Raw genomic sequence first — 25,123 nt, forward strand, 5'->3', positions numbered from 1 at the left:
TTAATGTGCAATTGCAGAGCAGTTTCAAAGTTGAAATATATTGCCTAGCCAATGGTAGTGTTAAGATATTTGTATTCATTTTCCTAGGGTCCTACAGCCCAATAAATTGCCATTGGAGGTTAAATTTGTTCAGGGGAGAAAAAAATAGGGAGGAGACCAGAAAGAGCCATTGGGATGAAATGAGCATCTGCAGCAGATGACTTAGAATATTTAATTGCTGTTATGCTTTTTGAGTAGATTAGTTGAAATCTCTAGTTTAGCATTTTTCATCCTTACATGTGGGGATTTTGAATGTGGCATCACTAAGAATGTTAAGCCTCGATTTTGAAGTTATTTAATAATATTTAATAATATTGAAGTTATTTAATAAGTTTTAGAATAAAAAACTTGCTTACTTGTGGAGTAATGCTATCGGCATAGATATTTAGCATGTAATTTTGTCAGATTTTTCTGGCACAAATAAATTTGTTAGAATTTTAGTGTTTTTAAAGAAAGCATATGAATGAGCAGTTTTATTATTTTAAAATCCAAGATGTTCCATATATATTACCATTTTTGTCTTTAAAAACCATTGTTTCAATGGAGAGCTAAATGGCTACCATTAGCAGAATGACTATCAGGATGAACAAAAATAACCTTAAGCTCTAAACCAATTCGTTTATCATTTCCTCAAGTATAACCAGAAATCTAATATGTAATTATCTATATGAAGGATAAATACCACTCTGGTTCTTAAATCTTGCTTTTCTTTGAGTAGATATGATTTGCCATATATTAAAAAAAAAAACTAAAATGCTCACTTGGGTAGTTTAAAAGTTAGGAAAATAATGAAGCCCATTTGCTGAGTCATTTAAAGCATGATTTCTGAATTTTAGACCCATCATTTTCTTTGCACCTTGACAATGAATATTCTACACTATAAAGTCTAATTAAATGAATTCAGCAATTGTTGTAACTCTTTAGAGTAAGCATGGGTAAACTTTTTTGGTAAAAGGCCAAATAGTAAATATTTTAGGTTGAGCATCTCTAATCTGCAAATCTCAAACCCAAACTAGTCCAAACTCTGAAACTTTTTGAAGACCAATGTGACACCATTAAGTGGAAAATTCCACACCTGACCTCATGTGACATACATTAAAAACACAGTCCAAACTTTATGTCAGTCACAAAATGATTTGAAATATTATATAAAGTTACCTACCTTCAGGCTATATATATATCAGGTCCATATGAAACAAATTAATTTTGTGTTTAGACTTGGATGTCATCCCCAAGATATCTCAATATATACGAATATTCCAAAATCTGAAAAAAAAAATCAAAATCTAAAATACTTCTGGTTCCAAGTATTTCAGATAAGGGAAACTCAAGTTGTGCTTAATTCTGCCAGTATAGCACAGAAGTGACCATAAAGAAAATACAAATAAAGGAACATAGATGTTTTCTAATAAAACTATATATACAAAATGAGGCATAGGCTGGATTCAGCCTTGGATCACAGTTTTGCTGTCCCTGCCCGAGATTACTGGTCAACAGACTTTATTACTCTACCTCCTAAAAGAATTCTTTAAAACCATGTACCCTCTCAGACATTTTTAAGTTGACATCTAAAAGTTTTCATCACAAGTTTAAAAGGTTGCAAAGGTTATAAGTTCTGGCACAGTGTAAAAATTGTTTAATATATCCAATGGAATCTAAGTATCAGAGTGAATTGATACTCAGTAAACAAAATTTTAATATATCTAATAGAACCTAAATATTAAAGTGAACTGATATTCAATACTTTGTTTCTAAAAAATATATTAAAAACCCGTTAACATTTGGAAATTTCACATTATTTCTTTTTTATCTTGAATTTATATTTTTATTCTACTTCCCCGAGGTAATATTATGTTAACGTTAAAAAATTGATTACCCTATTATGCTTTTCAGCCATAAAAATGTGTTTGGAAAGTTAAGCATATGTATTCAATTTAAATTTTAAAAGTTCCTATCAACATAAGGCTCAACTTTTAAAATAAATTTATCTGTATCGAGTGATTATTACAAATATTAATATACTTATAATTATAAAGTTTAATAAATGTTTATTAACATAAAATGAACATTGATTGGAAATATATCTTTAATGAAATAGATAGGGCTTCCCCCCCAGTTAACACATATATTCCTGGATAAATATTATTTAATGCTGCACAAGACAGGATTTGTCAGCAGGTCTATCTTGTTTTTATAGATGGAACCTCTGAGTAATGTTACTTGCTTTAGAAAATAGATGGGAAAGAGTTTTGTTTCAACTGTGCCACTCAAATCTTTGAACTCTTTCTGCATTAGTGGCAAAATTCATATAGTGATCTATTACTAAGAGTTATTTTTATGGTTTATTAAATTATAATTTTAACAGTCTGTCATTAAAACTTATTTTTAATGATCTACCATTTGACAGCATGATTGGATCTTCATTCCATTTTATCGAAAGCAGTAAATTGGAAACCACCTGACCTGCAGAATGATTTGATATCTATACATTCACTTTTCAGTATCACTTCATCATTTTGAATTGTCCCTTTATTGGGGGCAAGAAATTATATCCTGGGGTAAAGCACATAGTAAGATTCTGTGTGGAAGGGAAATATGTCCTTATTTTATCTGGTGGAAGAAGGGCATGAGAAAGTGGAGATAAGAAAGGAACACTCACAGGAGAGTTCTCAGGCAAATCAATTTCAAGCAGTAAAATATATTAAAGTTGAGAAATTAGAAACTTGCTGGTTTTAACTTCTGAACCTGTGTATCTCTTAGGAAGTCTTTTATCTCCAAGGGTATGCATACCGTAGTTTGAAGACTGCTTATCTAGATAAATATACCTTAGCTGGATGGGGGACTTGGCAGTGTTAAATTACAAGTAAGCACTTGCTTAGAAAATAGTTCATGTGTTTGCTGAAGGGGCATCAGCCTTTGCCCATGGGTACTTTGTGGTCACTCAATTCAAAGTTATGTACATGCTCAAACCTGTTGAGGTTCTCCCAAGAGATCACCCCAACCCCCCAAAAAAGATTGCAAAAGTTTATATCATAGGAGCAAAAGTCATATAAACACTGACAAGAATAAACATGTCTACAGTTCTCATGTGGAATGAAGTATTGCAGTAACCAGTATAGAAAGTACCACATACCTTGTTTTAATTGCTAGGTTTATTGGAGTTTTAAAAAATTGTATCACGCAACTTCAATGGGATACTTGATTGTAATTATTGGACACTATCTCTGTAATAACAATATGCTATCCATAAAAGCTTTTCTCATCTGCCAGCAACTTCCAACTGTTAGAAAGAGTGGGAAAAAAATGATTCCCAACAAGGATTCTGCCTTTTATACTACTGCTATCACTTTCTAGACCAGTAATCCTCCAAAAGCATATGAAGCTTCCATTATGAAATAGTTATCCAATAATCTTAAATAGTTGTGTCCACAGACATTAGCAGAATTCTGCAGTGTTGCACATGTATGTGTACATGTGTGCCATGTTGTATGTGCCATGAGGGCAGCAGATCTGTCAGACCTCTGTGTCCCCTGTGGTTCCCATCACAGCACTGGAGAGTATTTTGAATACATTTTTTTCTTCTGTTTTACTTTCTGAGTTTTCTATTAAACTACCCACATTAACGTAGTTTTTACATACAATGAATAGAATATAGATATTTTTGTATGTTTAATTTTTCAAAAAATTGAAACATGATAAAAAGCTTAATCAGATGCAGAAGTTTGTTCTGATTTCTGGTACAATCAAATTTCTTTAGCAGCATAAGAATCCTTATTTATACTGGAGAGATGATGGTAAAATAACCCTTAGATCGCTAGGAAAGAAAGCTTTCTATTTGGTTGGCCTTAATGCCAAAAAAGGCATCTCGGTGAAGATTTCGTTTCTGATAATGGCACACTCGATGGTGTATTTCTGGACGATTATTACTCTTCCCATGTGCTCGGTGTTGCTCTATGTCTGACCTTTTTCTTTGTGACAAACCCCATCTCAGGTGCTCTGTAGCACTTTGAAAACACACTGCCAAGACTGTCTTGTTTTATTGCTTAAATAAAGAGTAAGAAAGTGGCAGTCTGCTGTGCTTTGACTTTTTCAATTACAAGAATCTTTAATAAATAGTCATTCTACCCTTTCCTTACATGCAAGTGCAGTTGTAAACAGGGGAAATGGGAGTTCCCATCCAGTCAAATTAAAGACCCGTTAAAGCCAAAGTAGTACAAGATGCTACAATATTTCAAATATATGACATTTAAATCCCAATATCTCTTCCTTGTGACAAAATGTTAAAGGTAATACATTGTCACAACATGAACCATTCTCATGACAGTAAATGTAATGAGATTGTCAGAAACACAAACCTAACTGTGATGCAATCTGGAGATTGTAATCTAGTTTGGTTCTGCCCAAGAGCTAGAAAGCATGTTCTGTGAATTGTGTACTACTTTTAAATTGTAGTGTTATTTTTCTTTCCTCTAAGCAAAACTTTTTAACTGAGATATTGAATTTAGCTACCCACATTCTTCCAGCAATTGGGTATGTTTTCCTACTTGAATTTTCAATTATTACACTTAAAGATCAAGTACTGTTATCTGGGAATGTGTCTCCTCTTCTCCCTCACTATAGAATTTCTTTGCCCATGTGGGTTTAATAGTTGTTTTTCCTCCCTATTCTTACAGCCAGCAATACAGGAATGCATAGGAGGCAAATCACTGACCTTTTAGACCAAAGTATTCAGGTGCATTCCCAGTGCTTCGTCATTACTTCAGACAACCGCTATATTCTCGTCTGTGGCTTCTGGGATAAGAGTTTCAGAGTCTATTCTACAGACACAGGTAATTTTCATTTTCTTTATCAGTGAGCTAAAGTTTACTATAAGTAGCATTGAGAGGCTTAGAATGCATTCTCATCTGCTTCTTTCTAAAAATTATAAAATTCTAATATTTACAAAATAAGGAGACAAGGGCATTGTTTTCCCTCTTCAAATAATAATCTACTATATGTAGTTCACTATTAAATTTGCTTCACCATGTTCGTAAGAGACGGTTTTTTATAGTAGGTTTGTGTCCCAAGCTCATGCTTACAGAATAAATGATTAATTTTGAAGGCAGATCCTGGTATGTAAATACCATGCATGAGTATATGCATAATCTCATGGCAAGTGCACATACATAGAAGTGTATTTTCTCACTTTTGTATTATTTAAAGGATTTTCTTTTTCTTACTTGGAAGACTCATTAAGTCTAACTCTTGGCAGTAGATATCTTGCCTCCACCCAATTCTGCATAGAATCTTGCTGAAATCTACACCATCATGAAGAAAAGTAGCTGACTATTGATTTTATGTGTGACAGGAGCTGTTGTTAAAATATAAAAGTTTTAAGTCTATATATTCATTTACATGCATCTTCCTAAGGGACAAACCAGCTCAGCTCAGTCATATAGATGATCTGGTTGAGTAAATGTTTATAAATTTTTGCATATAGGAAATTGAGAAACATTGAGAAATTTAATGGTATCCCTTAAAAAATTTAGGAATTGTTAGAAGATGAAATAAAATTATAGTAAATATATAGTTTAATATTTCAAATAATTAAAATGAGATAGTAATTCATTAGAGCTAATTGATCTACAGTCATGTGCTGCTTAACAATAGGTATACATTCTGATAAATGCATTGTTAGGGGATTTTACCGTTGTGCAAACATCATAGAGTATGCTTACACAAATTGGGTGGGATATCCCAGAATAATGTAGGCTATATGGGGTCACCTGTTGTTCCTAGGCTACAAATCTGCACAGCATATTACCATACGGTATACTGTAGGCAATTGTAACACAATGGTAAGTATCTGTGTATCTAAATACATCTAAAAATAGAGAAGTAGAGTAAAAATATGATAAAAGATAAAAAACATTCCACTGTCTTCTGCAGGTAAAAAATAATAATAATAATAAAAATAATAATAAAAGATAAAAACTGGTTTACCTAATAGAGTACTTCCCATGAATAGAGCTTGTAGGACAGGAAGTTGTGCTGGGTTGACTCTGAGTGACCAGCCAGTGAATGTGAAGGCCTAGGAGATGACTGTACATTACTGTAAACTTTATAAAACTCTGTATACTTAGGCTACACTAAATTTATTTTACAAATTTTTTCCTCAGTAATAATTGGCTTACTGAAACATTTTTACTTTATAAATTTTTTAATGATTTTAAACTTTTCAACTCTTGTAATAAGACATTGCTTAAAATACACATTGTACAACTGTATAAAAATATTTCCTATATATCTTTATTGTATAGCTTTTTTTCTATTTAAAAAATTTTTAGGCCGGGCGCGGTGGCTCAAGCCTGTAATCCCAGCACTTTGGGAGGCCGAGGCGGGTGGATCACGAGATCAAGAGATCGAGACCATCCTGGTCAACATTGTGAAACCCCGTCTCTACTAATACAAAAAAATTAGCTGGGCATGGTGGCGTATGCCTGTAATCCCAGCTACTCGGGAGGCTGAGGCAGGAGAATTGCCTGAACCCAGGAGGTGGAGGTTGCGGTGAGCCGAGATTGTGACATTGCACTCCAGCCTGGGTAACGAGCGAAACTCTGTCTCAAAAAAAAAAAAAAAAAAAAAATTTTTTAGAAAACTAAGACACAAACCTATAAATTAGGCTAGGCCTCCATAGGGTCAGGGTCATCAATATCACTGTCTTCCACCTCCACATTCTTGGCCCACTGGAAAGTCTTCAGGGGCAAGAACACGCATGGAGCTGTCATCTCCTATGATAACAGTGCCTTTTGGAATACCTCCTGAAGGGCCTGTCTGTGCCTATTTTAGAATCAACTCTTTCTTTTTATATGTAGAAAGAGTTTACTTTAAAATAACAATAAAAAGTATGGGATAATAAATATATAAACCAGTAACAGAGTCATTTATTTTCAAGTATTATTTTCAAATATTACAAGTATATCAAGTATTTTATATACTACTACATACATAATGGTGTGTGCTATATCTGTATACATCTGGGAGTGCAGTAAGTTCATTTACACCAGCATCACCACAAACATGAGTGATGCACTACAATGTTACCACAGCTATGATGTCACTAGGTGATAGAAATTTTTCAGCTTCATTATAATATCATGGGACCGCCATCATATATGTAGTCCATCGTTGATCAAAAAGTTGTTATAAAACTCATGACTATATACTATGAAAGTAGATATTTCAATTGAAACAAAGACCTAGATATATCTTTATTTAATGTTGTAGGAATTGAAAAATCTTTTTAATTGAAATTCCTAGTTATTTAAATGCCTTATGGTAAATCATCCATCAGTCTTGTTAATAATCTTTGTAAAATGTTTGAGTCCATACTCCTGCCTTAATAAATATAGTATATAGAACAATTAATTTTTGGTTATTCAAGGAGTTTGTTCTTGAACATCTTTTTATCATTATTTGTTATATGGAATTGATTTTGTGGTTTACTTAGAGTTTGCATCTTTATTCTGTAGGTGTAGGAAAGAAAACATCACCATTCAAGCCTTTCTGATTATTTGAGCTTTTACTAGATGTTTAAGTCTATGGGGTGGATTACTATTGAACCTAAAACACTCCTTTAACCTTCTCTAATAATGCAATGGCAAGTTTTCTTAAAATATATTTATTTTTATAAATTTCCTCAGATTTGTCAAATTCAAATATTAGCTTTTCTTTCAGCCATTATAATGATAACCCTTAGCAATATTTGATCTCAAATTGTGCTCTTTTTGCACAAACTTTCAGGTTAAACCTGTCACACCCTTTCACAAGATTTTCTTTCTTTCTTTTTTTCTGCTTATTTTAAAGAGACAGTTGGAGTACAGTGGCACAGTTATGACTCACTGCAGCCTCAAATTCCTGGGCTCAGGTGATCCTCCTGTATTGTCCTCCCAAGTAGCTGGGACCACAGGCACATGCCACTACACCCAGCTATTTCTTGTTTTTTTGTTTGTTTTTAAAATTTTTATAGAGACAAGGGTCTCACTCTGTTGTCCAGAGTGATCTTAAACTCCTGGAGATTTTCTTAAATATTCTTTTGGACTTCATATTGTTTTTCCACATATTTTTTTAAGTGATTAAAAAATTTTTAAACCTGAAAATGAATTTTACACTGTAAAACAGAACTAATAGAACTGTAAGGCAGTCTTTTTGTTTTACAGTACTATTAGTTTTGGCAATGCATTGAGTAGTTCACCACCACAGTCAAGGTGCAGAGCACCCTCACATACCCTGTGCCACCTGCTAGAAGTCAGCTTTTTACGCCACCCTCAACCTCCTGGCGGCAACTGATCTATTCCTCATCTCTAGTTGTGCCTTTTTCAGAATGTCATATAAATGGAATCACAAACCATGTCAATCTTTGGTTTAGACATTCGAGTTTTTTTAGTTTGTTGACATTCTATATTATTGCTTTTTAAAGCATGCAATATTAATATTTGTAAAGTAAAGCTAACTTCACTTTTATATACTACTACTAATTGAAATCCTATATTCACACGGTTTTATAGAATTTATAAAATTCTTTCACATGCTAGGTATTGTTTCAGTCTCATAATAATCCTGTGGTGTGGACAGGTGTCTTATCCCCATTTTTCAGATGATGAAACTGAGGTTTAGTGAGATTATGTAACTTACTGAAATTTACGTAGCTAATAGTGATAGAAGTAGGCCTTGGACCTACCTCTTCTAATTTTAAATGTAGCATGCTTTGTGATTGTACCATGCTGTCTCATCCAGGTGTTACCAGTCAGTCACTTTTCTTTGGGAAAATGCTGTAATTGGTAATACTAAGTTCCTGATATGTCTGCCATGTTACATTAGGCTTAATAAACCTGATATTCTTTTCCCTCTTTCAAAATACCTTCTAATGTACTGTTTTTAAAAATGTGTGTATTTGTGTGTAAAATGTACAAATAAGGAATAGCTTTAAACTTCATTTCAGTTTAAACTTCATTTCAGTCCCTTCATTTCAGGGACCGACTTAGCTTGCGAAATAAAAATATTTATACTTACCAGAAAAGTTGTAGAAAAAATCTTAAACGATAGTCCTGGTATCTTTCTTAATATCGTGTTTAAAAACTCTGATGCAAGTTTTATTTAAAATAATTTCAATTAGGGTAAATATGTGTTTGCATTTTTATGACAATAGGAATATTAAATATTTTTTCCTAAGTTTAGCAGAGAATCAAGGGAAAATGTATGATCAGTAATATATAATGGCAAAGCTAACACAAGTGTTGAATTCAATTATATTTTATCACGCAAGCCAAAAAAAATCCTTCTCTTATTAGATTGCGGGGGAGGGAGGAGAAACATGGGTTGTAACAGGAAATTCTTTAAACATAAATCATGTTTTCGGGCCACAACCAGAACAGCAGAGGCAACAATAAAACCTTCCCCTGGCAGTTGGAATTATTTTCAGGCCACATTTTAGATTCAGTGGTGCAGAGTCCTGAGCTTGAATTTTTTTATTTGTAGCACAGCTGTCAAATAAAACATTAACTAGAAAATTTGTTCTGTCAAAAAAGGGATATTCTAGTGCTTGTGGTAATATTTGATATTAGTGTGTGGAGAGGTGGACTGGTATTAAAGGAAACAAAAAATAAAGGTTGAGGAACACTTATGAGATTATCAGAAAATAATTTACCAAAAAGAGCAGCAGGTATTTATATGCTGTGATTTATTTAGGAGGAGTGAACCTCAGCCTTATAGCAATAACAAATATTGCTGAGGAAGGCTGCCAGAACAGGAAAAAGTAAACTTAAAAAATAATGTTTTCCAGAGTTGAGCCCAAAGTATAAATTGTAAAGAATAAAGTTAATTTGTGTTAACATATAAACCCTTTAGATGTAACTGCTTAAATGTCACTCTCTCATTTAGATCTTCCCTGACACCCAGTGTAAATTTGTTCTATCTTGTTATTGTTATTAATCCAACCTTTTCTAATTGTTCTTTTCTAATACTTATCCATATTCATAATTATATACCTGTTTGGGTTTAATGACTGTCTGCCTCACAAGACTGTAAAGGCTATGAGGCAGGAACCATGTCTGTTTGTTCACCACTGTATACAGGTAAGAAGGCCTAATGCTTGGCATTTAATAGGTGCTAAGTATTTGTTGAATGAAAACAAATTTTGATAACCTTTTGGGAAATAACCAAAACAGTAGAAGATTTTAGTTCAAAAAGGAACCACCACGACTGAATACATGTTTCCTTACACCGACACTGGAGAAACAGAGCAGTGACTTCAACTCATGAGAATTAACATGTGAATCTTGTAAAACTCTGCCCCTATATTTAATCCGTTCCACTTTTACAGCTAAATTTTTTTCCCTTTGTCCTCACATGAGTTGGAAATTAAGTTACCAACTGAATAAGCTGTTCTTTGCAAGCCTCCTGCTGCACAAGGAACACCTGGGTTTCCTCTGTGTTGTCTACCTCAAGTACCTGGTTGGTTATTTCACTCATCCTTGCTCCTACAACCCGCTGAGTGTTGCATTTCAAATCTGAAATAAGCTTGCCTGTATGTAATCTATTTAAATCATGCCTGTATTTTATGTGCTCTCAGCATTAGGCATAGGCTAAAGTAGAAGTCACCATATATACGCTATGATCACATCACTATATGATGGATTCAGTTTCTTTCAGTAGTTAAAATACACGGATTTAACCTTTGATTTTCTAGTTATTAATAAGAGTGCTTTCAGCTACCTATTTGTCTTATCCTATGTAAGGTCTGCCTGTACTCTGATACTGCCAATTTACCACTGAACCTCCATATTCTGTTTATCATGTAAATTGGAAATGAAGTAAGAATTATTATATATTTCATATTTAATTTGCTCAATTTTTTTAATTCTTGAAAGTCTTAGATTCTTCTTCCTTTATTCTTTATTGATATAAGCTAATTTTTAATGAAATGTTTTGGTGTCAACTTCTTAAAAGGTTGAAGGAATTCAAAAGTGAACATTTTGAACATTTAGCAATTAGAGACACCTGCTTTGAAGTCTACTCTTCCTTAATCACAGGAGGAAAAAAGTACTATATTAATTTTGCAATTTTAGATTGAAATGAATCTGATTTAAAATTTATTAGAAGTAGGCTATATGCAAGATTGCCACTCATGAATGAAAACATGTATTTGACTTTTCCATCTGATTTAGATAATATTTCAGAATTTTATTTCTAAATTTTCAGCCTTCATAATAAGCCTTAGGTTTATTAAAATCAAGAATTTTAAAAATTTAAAGTTAATATTATATTTATTATCTTGAAAAGTTAAATACACTTTATATGCCAGTACTTGAGACCTTAATTTTTTAAGAAGTTTACAGTGTATTCCAGGTTAAACACATAAACTATTTAGGCATATTAATTTAATTTTCAGCTTAGTAGCTTTTCTTTATAACACAGGAATTATATTTTATAATCGAAATATAAACACTTATTAAAAAAAGAGAAAGCCATGCTGAATATTAAGGGTAGATGTTCTATGAGACTCATTTGTAGACTCTGTAGACATTTCAAAGGAAATATGTTAGCTAGTAACTCTAAAGATGGAATGGGGTCTGCCACAGATATTTAATTCTTTAGACAAGTTTGTATGAATTATTACCACCATATCTGGTTAAACAAAGATTTTTAAAGGACTTTACTTTTTTTCTGACACCTTTACATGAAGAAGTCTTATGTGTTTGAAGCCCTAGATATATAGTGTTTTCTGGGTTCTTCTCCATGTCCCCAGTCTTGACCATCTTGATTTCACTCTCAAGGAATTTTCATCAGACTATTAAGACAAATTGCAATCACAATGTCTTAGTTCTTTAATCATAATTTCCATATAATCCTGATTTGAAAAGTTAGAAGCTCTCCAAAGTGACTTATATTGTCTTTGTATAGACCACTTAAAAAAAGAAATATGTTAAATCTTCACTAATTCAGAGACAGGTTTTTATTAGTGACGTCTAAATTATAGAGTACTTTTACAGAATGGCATCTAAGTTTTGTTTTATTTGGAATCATATAGAGTAACTCAAGAAAGCGTTAAAATGGTTCCAAAAGGGGTTTCCTGGGCCTGCTTTAATCAGTAAACATGATTCATTTGTAATTTATAGAAGCCATTTGTAATGATACAGTGCTATGGTCCTCAAGTATTATTTGTTGAAATAGTTTTAACACATACCTTTCAAAAATGTTAACACTTTTCAATTGATTTTTTTTGGTTGTTCTTGTTAGTATTCAAAAAAAACTGTTAGGTTGGACCATGTCAAATTATTGTAAAATCTGAATTATGACAGTCTGAGTTTATATGGCTTCATTGTTTTAACAAGTTATCTGTTCACTAGATTTTTATTTTTTTAATAGCAATTTTAAAGAAAATTGTTTTGCATTACAGGAAAATTAATCCAAGTGGTGTTTGGCCATTGGGATGTCGTCACTTGCCTCGCTCGTTCTGAGTCATATATTGGGGGAAATTGCTACATTCTCTCAGGGTCACGTGATGCAACTCTTTTGCTATGGTACTGGAATGGAAAATGCAGTGGGATTGGAGATAACCCAGGCAGTAAGTACGACTCATTTTTTAAGTAAACTTTTACAAGAATGTAGAGAATAACATTTTGCAGTAAAATTACCTTTTTGTTATGGTAGGAGTGAAACAGAATTATCAAGTATTTTAAATTTCTTACTTACAATTTAAGAAAGGTCCAGATAACCTCATTATTAACATTTTGTGACCACTGACAATTAAAACCCAAGCATGAAATCTTATGTTTCATATTATAGGCTGTCCTTATGATCCAAAAATTCTAGTTTTTCATTGGAAAAAGCTGTCACCAAATAAAATACTTTTTATTCATAAACAGTAAGATACAGCATAAAAGAGCAATCACATATTACCTTGTTTATTGAATTCATATTTTAAAAGAACAAAATAAAAATTATAATTTCACAGAAACAAACTAGTCTTTATAAAATTATGCTTTCATTTATGTATTAAAAAGATAAAACAGGTCATAAAAGGCCAATATGGAATATTCAAATTGGCTGTTGGTTTTTCAGATGGGAAATGAAAATGTTCACCAACAGCCTAAACATCTTTATGAAACTGTGCTGAAGGCAGTAAAACAAAAAATGTGTAACCATTTAAAATTGTAATTCACAGAAGGCAAAAAAGGAAGCAGCTACCATTAAAACCAATCGCACACAGCTGCAGAAAAGAAATGGCTTTAGAAAAACACATTAAGAAGTAGGAAAAAACAATTAAAGGGACCACCTGAAAAATGAGAATTTAATTAAAATGATTATGACAACACTGTAGAATTCCTGCAGGAAGAGCATTAGATTTTTACTTCAGAAGGTAGAGCATTTTAACTGCTCTTAAATATTTACAGTTTCTTAATTTAAAGCAAGTTGCAGTGTATTTGGTTAAGGAAGGATCATGTTCTTCCTGATGACTTTACCTGAATACTTGGTCCTTGCTCTGTCACTCCACCTCAGATTGTGAAATGGTATAAATATGTTTAAGTCCATCATATTTTGGACTAACTTCTCAAAGCTATGCTTACACGTATAATATTTGTATGAAAATGAACTTTTTTTCAAAAAATTTAGTCAAATGCTAGTATAATGTTAAAAGACATACATGCAAAATATTTTTCAAAGCTGTTTCTTATTATGTACATTATAGACTTTGATGTGGTGGGTAAATACAGTTTTTGTGTAATAGATATTTCCTATTTTAATTAAAAAAGGGATAATTTCCTATGCAAATAGGATATGAAAAATAATTTTAAGGCTGTGATGCTATGGATAATACAGACTTTGTGATCAAATTGTAGTGTGTGTGTATATATGTCAAGGAGAGGATGTATATGTATTTCACATACTTACACAGATATCTCTATATAATTACAATAAAAATTCTAAAGATATAAATTTCAGGCATTTTATTTTTCATATTCTTTTGAAAAGTACTATGTTCTTTTCATCATGAACACAGCATTCTGGTCCTTCTTCCTTTCTGGTCTCTTAGAATAAGTGACTACTTTCAATTTCTTTTTTCCTGTTTCTGTAAATCTAGTTTCTGAGATTCACTAAATTATCTCAGGCAAACCTAGATTTAATATAGATAATAAATCTACCATTTTGCTATTTATCTCAAAATATTTAGGAAGAACTTTTTCTTGCCTTAAAAATGTAAGAGATTTCATGCACATATAGAAATCTAAACACACACACGATAGATATTTGGGTTCTTGGTTTGTTTTTTATTTTACTTAATCATGTTCTATATGTTATACGGCATCATTGCCAGTTTGTATTCTAAGAAGCAGCTAAAGGCTTATTAGCTACACTTGTATGTAACTGCTGTTGCATTTCAGAAATTTAAGTATACCTTAAAGTTAGGAATTTTCAGCTTTTCAAGAAGGAAGAAAGTATGATATATATCATGATATATGTATACATTTAAATATATTTTCATATGTTTAAATACTTTGTAACTCAACCTAGAGATTACTTTTACATGCATGGCCTTTAAAAATTGAGTTAAGTAGGACTGAACAAATCCTGGGGTTTGTAGTAAAAAAAATTCTAAGTTCCAAGCTTTGCTGTGGTCCTTCTGTCTTGTCTGTAAAATGAAAGCAACAACAGGACTGAGTTAAGGTGTTATCAGAAGCACAGGATTATTAGAGCAAATAAATCACCACAAAGCAGCATCTTGTTGGCATTAGAGTAAATATTGTAATGTTACATATTTCATAACGTGCTTCATCTATACCCACTCATTGTCTGCAGTAATGGTGGACATTACCTCCTGGTAATGCTAGCAATGAAAAGAAAAAAAAAAGAGAATAATATAACAGCACATATAATAAAAATTTTAGAAAATTGTAGTGTATCTTGACTGGATTAAATTACCTTTCTCAAAGTGAACCTTATCCTTTCAAGCCCCTGTATAATGTCCGATGCCCCGATTTAATTTTGCTTTAGCTTTGAAAGATGAATCCGGGAGAAAGAAAAATAGGCACTTTTTCTTATAATGAGAATTTACACACATTAGAATAGAAAAATGGAAAATGCAGTCTAAGCTTTTCAAAAGAAAATGACAAACAAAGACATTTTTACCGTGTGGAAACTGTTTCAAACAATCATGCAAGCTGGTTTGGATTTTATAAGCCTCTGGCTCATTGATAGTTCCACGATGCAGCTGCTGAAGTCAGAGCTTTTCAGATGAAGGGTTTTTAGGTTATGCTTATTCCTATATTGTACCTCTTAGACACAATGTAAATGACCTTTAAGAAGTGGTGAAGCGTGTATATACATATAATTGCAATATGTTCTATAAATGCCCATAATACCTCAACTTTTAATTTTTTATTGTAGACTCAAGACTCTTTCTTTCTTGAAGGGAAAATAGATAAATAAAACCAGGTTATTGCTTCTTCTCCATTTTATAGGTCTATTTCAGGTATTTTTTTATTTTAAAAGGTCATGAGAATAGGTAGTCGTTTTACTTTCTAGGGTTATAAGCCTACATATGCTGTTTTTTCCAAATCTAATAGTGATGCTATATGTAAAGTTGATAGCTATATGACAATGTTTTTAAAATATCATATTATCTAATATTAATGTACATACTGCTTTGGCAAAATCAGGCTAATTCAAACTGGATAAAACCTGTAAATACTAAAATTTGGGGCTTTAAAAAATGTAAATGTTTTATGAAACCTGGCTAGACTACATAGCAAAAGGCTTATTTTCCTGTATACCAGATAGTTTTTCATCTTTGACTCTTGTTTTGTAATAGTTGTCTCCTGTGGAATGCAGTTTTCTCAATGAGAAGAAAAATTAATATAGGATTCTATTCAGCTATGGATTTTAAAAATGAAATTAACCAAGGTTATTTCACTGAAAGATGTTTTGTACATGAAAGCATGGCATCTCTCTCTCCTTGTCCTGGTACTCTGTGTTTTCGGACTGAGTCTTATCACCAAAGTGCTCTTCCTAAGATATTTACTTTGCCTTCAGAATAATGCTCTCCAGACCGCACATTTTCAAATTTTGGAGAAAATGTTCCCCAGTGCATTCCATTGATAAATAAATACTTTACATTTAGACATGATCTTATTTAGATAAGCAAGATGAATATATACAAAAGTTATTATTTATTCACTATTTTTAAACTAGATCATAAGCTTGGATTTTAAAAATTAAATGCTTACTTTTTAGGTATCTGAATAATATCTTTTAAAGCTACATTCGATCAGCTTCAGAAGCAAATGGTTGGTGACTATGAGGGTGTTGCATAGATTTGAGTGTGTGGTATTTCAGTAATACTCGCAGTTCCCATTCTCGCATTCTGGTTTTGATTTGATTGAAAGGTGGCATTTTTTTCTCTTCTTCATTGCAATCAGACATGCTAATCTATGTCAGCTTTCTCCTTTATGGGAATGGCATCTACTGAAAAAAAAACAACTAACTTTTCTTCATAACAACAAGATTCTGTTCTTTAAGAATATTTCAGCACCATTAATTAGAAAGAAGGTTTTATTAACCATAAGGCTAGCACTAACAGACCACAGAGCTGTTTTTTAAAGTACTGTATGCCGTAGCTGCCCTGCTTTTTCTCTGTCTAAAACTTCATTTTGTTATACTCTCATCAATCACTTAAGTCATTACCGTAAATCCTACTGTTGTTAATTTTACTAGTATCACCCTAATGAGACATTCCTGCTATAATTAAAAATGAATTCTAACTTTAAGGCATTCTAAATTTTTTTTAATGAATTTAGAATGATCTTGCCATGTGACTATAAATACTACTGATACACATAGACTACTCATCAAGTCTGTAAGAAAAGTAGTATCATAATATGTCCAGGTGTGAATTATTTAGTGGCTGCCTCTGTGCACATGTGCTTATGTATATGCATGTATTTAGGAATTATATCCTTTTTATTGTGAAGCCTAGTATGTTTTACTGAAGCTACTGATAAATTCTTATTCTTTGTCTTGCCAAAATATAGGTGGATGTAATATAAATATTACTCTCTGTAAGCAGGTGTCCTAGAGCACCATCTGCTGGATGCATTTAGGGACTTAACGTTGGGAAACATAAAAATTGGTACTTGGTCAAGACAGGTGTACTTTGTTTTTAATTGTCTGTGATATATTATTTAAGGATCACAAATGTCAAGGTATGTACATTTGTGTTGAGCCATATGAGTTCTTAAAAATAAATCACTTTTCTCCTCCTTTTACCACACCGCAACCTGGATTTGGAACTGTACAATAAATATTTTGTATAAGGAAAAAGTAAGCATAATATATGCCTAATGAAACAAAGCATCACAGTTCATGATGAAATAGTAAACTGTTAGCTTCTTGATCACAGCTCTTCAGTAAGTTACAGTTGGGGAAGTTATTTGGATGATATTTTAAATTTAGGTTCCTTAGGTTCACTTGATTCTGAATAAGAAATGAATAAGAAAGTAATGCTTGAAACAAGAAACCATTTTATACTGGGATATGACTCTTGATCTGATACTTTGTCAGGAACAAGAGTTCTTATGTGTGTCTCATCAAGACCTTCCCTTCTGGGCCTGCATTTGGAATGTACTATCACACTACAACTACCCCGTATTTTTATTTTTTTCCTTGAAGCATTTATCAAGAAGGGTTTTGAAATGGTATGTTGGCAGTGTTCAAGTTCAGGTGACATTAAAAGTATGTCTATGAAATTCTCCAGAAGGTCCAGGATGTTTAGTGCTCCATGATGTAATGCAGGCCCTCAAGTTCCAGCAAAACAACTCTGTATTTACTGCTTGTAACTAATAGTAGATGTGGTAAAAAGGAATTATATTCATATGGCAAATGAATACAACCTTAATGTGCACCATATGCAGAGTGGCGGGGTGATATGCCAATATATCACATTTATTTACCTTGTTTGGTTGCAGAGAAAAATGACTATACCATTCAGCCCATAGGTTATAGCCATAGAAATATGAGAACAGAAGAACTGATGATTTATACACTCAGACTGAAACTGTGTATCTTCTTATGTAGACCTTTTTAATAGCGCCATGCCAAAGAAAGCTGTCTTGACACTTTATGCTCATAGGGAAATTTAATTTCAAACAATAGTTGGAATTAGTCTAAGAAGGTACAGATTCCTTCTAGTCAACTAAACATAGGATTCTTCTACATATAGAATATTGCATAACTCTGTTGAGGGGGGCTATGACATTATTGGTAGAACTACTAAGGATAATTTAATTAAGGCTTCCTGGAACAACATAGTAGATTGACTTTACCACCTTCCAAAAATGCTCATTTCCTAAGAGAAATTGTATGACAGCTTTGCACATATGTAACTCACATATGTGAGATATTACTAAGAATTTATGAAAAGATAACCATTTTTATATGAAATTCAAAATTTAAATGTCTGATTTTTTTTTACAAAGCAACAGTTTGTTTTTTCTAGTTACCTCAATTTTTATGGCTATGCCCATTTATGTGGCTTTACAGAGCAGAAGTTTGTAAGTGTTAACATATTTTTAAAAATTGATTTTCTTGGCCTTTTACCAGTGCCATTATCTAAGTTAATTACATTTCATTTACCTGCTAATTTTTTAAAAATAATTTTTTTTTCACATTCAAGTGAGAAAATGAATGTGTTTGATAAGACTTCAGATTTTTGGATTTGAAGTGTTTTTACATAGGAAAAAAATTCTCTGAATTGTTGCTGCCTTTTGTAGCTTAAAGCTAAAAGACTGTTGAGCTTTTTAAGCTTTCATTCTTGTAGCTTGTAACTTTGTACAACAAGAGATTGCCTTATTTCCTTGGGGTGAGTGGGGTTAAGAGTTTTTAATAGCTAAATATTTGAAACTCTTCTATAGTTTTCAGAGTCCCTTACTTATGTTTTTTTTTTTTTTTTTAAAGAATGTTAAATGTTAAGGAGGATGTATTCTAAAGAATTTTAAGTGACTTGGGTATTGAGGATAAATAGATAAAACTGATTTTCAGTTTTAATTTATATTCATAAAAATTATACTCAATGTTGCATTTCAACAAATCTGAGTGAGATTTCACTTCAGCAAATTTTCTACCTGTTTTCAAAAGGGGGTAGAATTTTACAATGTTTTTGTTACCAGACACTCATATGCACCTACAGGAGACATAGCTTATTTAGAACCAAAGACTAAGCCCCTCCACGGGAAAACAACAAATGAACTCTCAAGAAACTAGGAAAAAAGAGGCACATTAGTTAAGTATAGTAATTATTGTCCACATAATCAGGTCCTGTACAGGCATTAACCAAAATATTATAAATCTGTAATATTGATATGAAGGGATATACTCTTTGTATTAAGTGTAAAAGATCACCAGGCTACATGTATAACATAAGTACCTATGCCTATATGTGTATACACTTATATTCTATGAACATTTATGTATAGAAAAAGTATAAAATGATCACATGACAAATATTGATAACATTTATAGGTAGAGGAATTTGGAAGCAATTTTTCATTTTCTTCATTATAATTTACTGAAGTATCTAAATGTTTTATAATGAGCATGTACTGCCTTGATAATCAGAGACAATAAATATACTTTAGGCCAGGCACAGTGCCTCATGCCTGTAATCTTAGCATTTTGGGAGGCCAAGGCAAGGTATCGTTTGAGCCTAGGAGTTCAAAACCAGCCTGGGCAACGTGGGGAGACACTGTCTCTACAAAAAATAAAAATAATTAGCTGGGTGTGGTGGCGTGTGCGCCTGTAGTCCCAGCTACTCGGGAGGCTGAAGTAGGAGGATCACCTTAGCCCAGGGAGGTCAAGGCTATAGTGATGTGTGGTCACACCATTGCACACCAGCCTGGGCAACACAGTGAGACTCTTGTCTTAAAAAATAATAATAATTTGGGAAACTCACCTAATTACTATACTGTACCTTCACTCCCCACTCTTAGCCTCTAGGCTGCCAGATATTAGTAGTTGTATCGAATTTATATGAATCGTCAAGGAGAGAACCATCTCTAATTAGCATTTATGCAGCATAGGATCAGCTACTATACTTTCAATGAAAGGAGTATTCATAACAGAGAGTGAACAAAGATCATTCTGTTGCTGCTACTCCTCCTCCTAGATGATACTAATGGGTGCTCATTACATGCCAGGTACCATCCTGCACACTTTACATATTAACTCATTAATCCTCACAGAAGCCTATGTGGTATCTACTGTTAGTATCCTTGACTTATAGATGAGGCATGGAGAAATTATATATGCCTTTATTTTCTGCCCTGGGCCTTGACGCTTTTAGGATTTCCTTAATAGAATTATGGAAACTTGCCCAAGGGAGCTCACCATAGCTAGCAAGTGCTGGTGCCTGGATTTAAACTCAGGCAGTCTAGGTCAGAGTTGACTAAACTATACATTTAATTAGAATATCAGCTGTGGAGAATCTGATGCAATCCTATCACTAATGCATTCTTAGTATTTGCAAGAGACACAAAAAGACAACTGTATTATACTGAGTTCTTAGGACAGTACATGTTGTGGTAGGATTTTGTATTTTTTTAATATACATTTAAGGGGTATACTTTAAAAATACAGTTGTAGGTACACACTCACATAAACCCATTTTCTAATGTACAGTTGACTTTTGAACAACACAGGAGTTACGGGTGCCAGCTCCCCACACAGTCAGAAACCTGCATATAACTTTTGACTCCCCAGAAACTTAACTACTGATAGCTTACTGTTGACTTGGAAGCCTTACTGATAAAGTTGATTAACACATATTTTGTATGTTGTATGTATCATATGTTGTATTCTTAACAATAAAGTAAGCTAGAGAAAAGAAAATGTTATTAAGAAAATCATAGGCCGGGTATGGTGGCTCTCACCTGTAATCCCAGCACCTTGGGAGGCCAAGATGGGCAGATCACGGGGTCAGGAGTTCGAGACCAGCCTGACCAATATGGTGAAACCCTGTCTCTACTAAAAAAAATACAAAAATTAGCTGGGTATGGTGGCAGATGCCTGTAATCCCAGCCACTCAGGAGACTGAGGCAGAGAATTACTTGAACCTGGGAGGCAGAGGTTGCGTGAGCCAATCGCACCACTGCACTTCAGCCTGGGCAACAGAGCAAGACTCCATCTCAAATAAAAAAATCGTAAAGAGAAAATATATTTACTATACATTAAGTGGAAGTGGATCATCATAAAGGTCTTCATCCTGGTTGTCTTCACCCTGAGTAGACTGAGGAAGCAGAGGGCTGGTCTTGCTGTCTCAAATGGCAGAGGCAGAAGGGAATCCACATATGAGTAGACCCATGCAGTTCAAATCTGTGTTGTTCAAGGGTCAGCTGTAGTCTTAGAGGGAGACTTCCATGTTACAAACATTTATATAATCATAGAGGAGGAGAAATGGCATATACCAGTGACTTACAGTTGTTCTTTGTACCAACATTTTCTTGTCTTGCATTCATAATTCTAATATTATTTACAAGAAGATGCTACTAAAATTTCCTGTCTGGTGGTTGTTGTACCCTAAATGCAGCTGTGGCTTGTCATCTGTAGTCTATATGTCTAATCAAATTACGATTTTTCACCAAAGAGACCATGATGAGTAGGGGAAGGGAAAAGGTTTGGTGAAGATGAGATGTATAGAACAAATTTCAAGTCAGTTTTCTGAGCATAATTAAAATGCAGTATAATTTCCATTGTAAAACTAGGACGTTAATGGAAAAGGTTTAAGAAACATTTAATAGCTAACCTCATTTCCGCTTTAGCAAAGCCATTTACTTTCTTGATTTACCATTATGGTGAGCCGCATGAGAAAGCTTAGTATTCAGTTTTCAAAAGAATGTTTTGTAGTAATCAATTGTAACTAAATGGTACAAAAGGCACAAGCAAAACAGAGGTATCCATCTTTAGGAAATGACTGGCATATATTGTATAATATATTTTTGTTTTTTTATCTGTAATATATATGCCTAATAAGTTGATTATGTATTTGGGCTTTTTAAACAAATATATTTTATTTCATAATGAGTTTTCTATTGAATTATTACTTTTTTAAAATAAAGGCAGGTTTTGTATCTTGATGTTCCTCTATAAAAGTTCAAATGATACTACATTTTTACTAATCAGGAAAATTATATTGGTTGCTTTAATTTAAGCATGTTAATTATTGTTAAATATTGATTTTGCATACAAATTAGTTGTTACAAGTGGTATGTACTTCAGTACTATTATTTTGACCTTTATAAGCATAGATATTTATAATTATAATTTGCAGGTTTATAGTACCGTTGACAAACCAGATCCAATGATCATTTAAAATCAAGTCATTTTTAAATAAAAGGCCATGTTTTACTGCTTTCCTGATTTCTATAGTACCTCACACATATTAATAATACAAACTCAATAAACAGTATTAAGTAAATGAAGGAGTGAATGGGTGAACAAATGGGATATGGTCGTTTTCTGGCCCAGGAGTCATCTAAACTAAGTATTAATTGGAAGAAATAGTTGTATTTTTACAAAACTAAGAATAGGAAAATGTTTAATGCGGCTTCATTTCATAATAGAGGGTATTGAAAAAATGGAATGAATGAAGAGGATTCACTGTGCTAAGAACAACATATTTAATCTACAGGCGAAAACTTTATACTGCATTTCAAAGTGATCTAATTTTCATAAAAGTAAGGAGATGATGCGAAAACACCAAGAACTTTATTCACTTTTTAAAAAGTAACTAAAAGTTTGTCAGAAATACATGTCAGATCTATTTTTACCTGGATTATTACCTCTTTTCCGTAATGGATACAGACCTTATGAAATATTTTTCTCACTGGATATTTATGACCAAGATACTAGAGAAATTCCTCTTTCCTCTTCTGTTCTTTCAGGTATAATTCTAAGTGGTTCAGGGTCTGTTTGATAAATATAGCTAATGTTGTGAGGGCACCAAAAAAACATAGTTAATAAAAACATTTGCTATTCTGCCTAGTGGTGTGTTAAAATATTTCACCTAATGTTTTAAAATATAAGTCCAATATAAATGCTAAGTGGTTATTATAGAGATTTTGTGTTGCTTAAATGCAAGTTAGGTTGTTATAACTGTCTTTGTAAGTTGGTATTGGTATCTAGTATTATGTACTGAGAAAAGTGCGTCTGTAAAAACTGGTGTGCCCTGGTATTTGCGGCAGGATTTGGGCGGTCTTTAATCTCATTTGACTTGTTCATCTTCCTTTAAGGCCATCCATAAAGATGCACTGAGTATCCTTTTCAGGCTTTGGTTAGGATTTGCATCAGTAGTCATAAACCTGCTCTCTGGACAAAGGCACCCTTTCCTTTGAAGTAACTGCTCAAGGTTTTCAAAGCAGTCCTAGACGTCTGTCCTCTTTCTCTTTTTATTTTTCTTTAAGAAGAGTTTGAAGTGTAGTCCCTTAAACTAGAAGCAAGATAAATTTTTCTCTCAGCATTATTGAAGGCCATGACAATTTTTCAAGTAGTAAGACTTTAAAAGGTTCTTAAGGGAATCTGTTCTGCTTTATGGTCTAGCCTTTGGTAGAGCCTACTATCTCAAAAAGCAAAGATAAAGACTTTTGTATCCCTAAACTATTGCTAATTTTTATCAAAAGAATTAACCTGATATTTTTCAGAAGACTTTTTCTTGCTCTTTATTTGGTTGAGAGACTTCAATGAGAGATTATTGACTGCTTTGGCATCTTTAAAAAGTAATATATGGCCAGACTCATCTTGTTTGAGGTGATTATTTCCCCCGGGTATTAACTATGTGGGCTGACAAGTAGTTGGGAGGGGCAGATTTATAAGAACACTACAGTGAGAATCAGTTATATGGTTCCGAGATTTTGTTTCTAGGCTTTCCAAACAGAAATGTATGTAGGTATGGAGGGATTTTTGCTTTTCCTTTCTGTGGGATTTGTCACTTGGGCTCTGCTGTGATCCAGGATGATGTATACAGTGTAACTACAGAGACATGAAAAGATCTATTCTGTGAGCCACATGTAAAGCCTCTGCTCTGCCTCCAATTATCCCCGCTACCCTCAGTAATTTCATTGCAAGTGGTTCCCAGAATGTCCATTGAACTAAACAGTTTTGACCTGTTTGATTTAAATCCCATATCATATATTTGCTATATTGAAGTGTAACTATTTCAAGCTCTTTGTTATAAAACTTATAAAAATCAAGTAGTAGGTATTTATTTTGAACATACTTTTTGATAAGGAGAAAATGTAAAGAATGCTCAATCTGATGTAAAGAATGCTCAATCTGAACAGCAGATAATAAAGGGAATATAACGTTTAGTCTTTAAACAAGATTGGAAACAGTTTTTCTTGGAGGAAATGACATGATATCTCTCCTTATATGGTTGTATGTGGGTTTATAGAGGTCATTAATGTGCATTTCCTATAGATGAGGAAAGTTAAGTAGCACTGTCTTTTTACTGGAAATCCAGTGACTGTGGAACCAGTTACCTGAGAACCTAATGATTATAAGTCTACCCTTATGCTTTTAATTTGTTTTTCTTTTCTTCTCTGTTTTTTTTTTTTATTTCCTGAACTGTCTAACCTGCTTCCGGGATTAGCAAACATTTTGCCAAACTTTGAAGCCAAAGTCCTAGCATTGAACAGTTCCTTATTTAGAGATCAGGCCCTAGGAAAAGAAAAAATCCTTTTCAGTTTTGAAATTACAATCCTTGTGTGTGTGTTCTGATTTGTGGAGTGAAAAATGGTTTAATAAAGTTTGGATTATTGGAAACTAGTATTTCATAAGCAAAGCATAATGATAAAAATCTTAAGAGTTTACTAAAAAAATAATGCTTATATCTTAACCCACCTTCTGGGGCTAATCATGAGGCTTCCTAAACTCTTAACTTTACAGTCATAGAAAACTCTCAGTATTTCAACTCTTTTGCATTAAAGAAAGAAAGAAAATTGACAGCAGTCCTCTCCCTTCTTCACCATGCTCCCAAGAAAACAAAAAGTTAGCATTGATG

At 33.0% G+C, this 25,123-nt stretch overlaps 1 protein-coding gene across 3 annotated transcripts in view; it reads left to right on the plus strand.

Annotated features, from left to right (window-relative positions):
- The window catches only part of LRBA (LPS responsive beige-like anchor protein), a 742,045-nt gene that overhangs the window by 692,270 nt on the left and 24,652 nt on the right, over window positions 1-25,123 (plus strand). For all 3 annotated transcript variants that reach the window (XM_064383828.1, XM_064383829.1, XM_064383830.1), the window contains exons 52-53: window positions 4,713-4,868; window positions 12,476-12,643. In XM_064383828.1, coding sequence (XP_064239898.1) covers window positions 4,713-4,868; window positions 12,476-12,643 — 324 coding nt within the window. The remainder of the gene's footprint in view (window positions 1-4,712; window positions 4,869-12,475; window positions 12,644-25,123) is intronic.

This window comes from Aotus nancymaae, unplaced genomic scaffold (assembly GCF_030222135.1).
Source record: "Aotus nancymaae isolate 86718 unplaced genomic scaffold, 86718_ANA_hifiasm-v0.15.2.pri h1tg000033l, whole genome shotgun sequence".
In the NCBI taxonomy this organism is placed as follows: Eukaryota; Metazoa; Chordata; class Mammalia; order Primates; family Aotidae; genus Aotus; species Aotus nancymaae.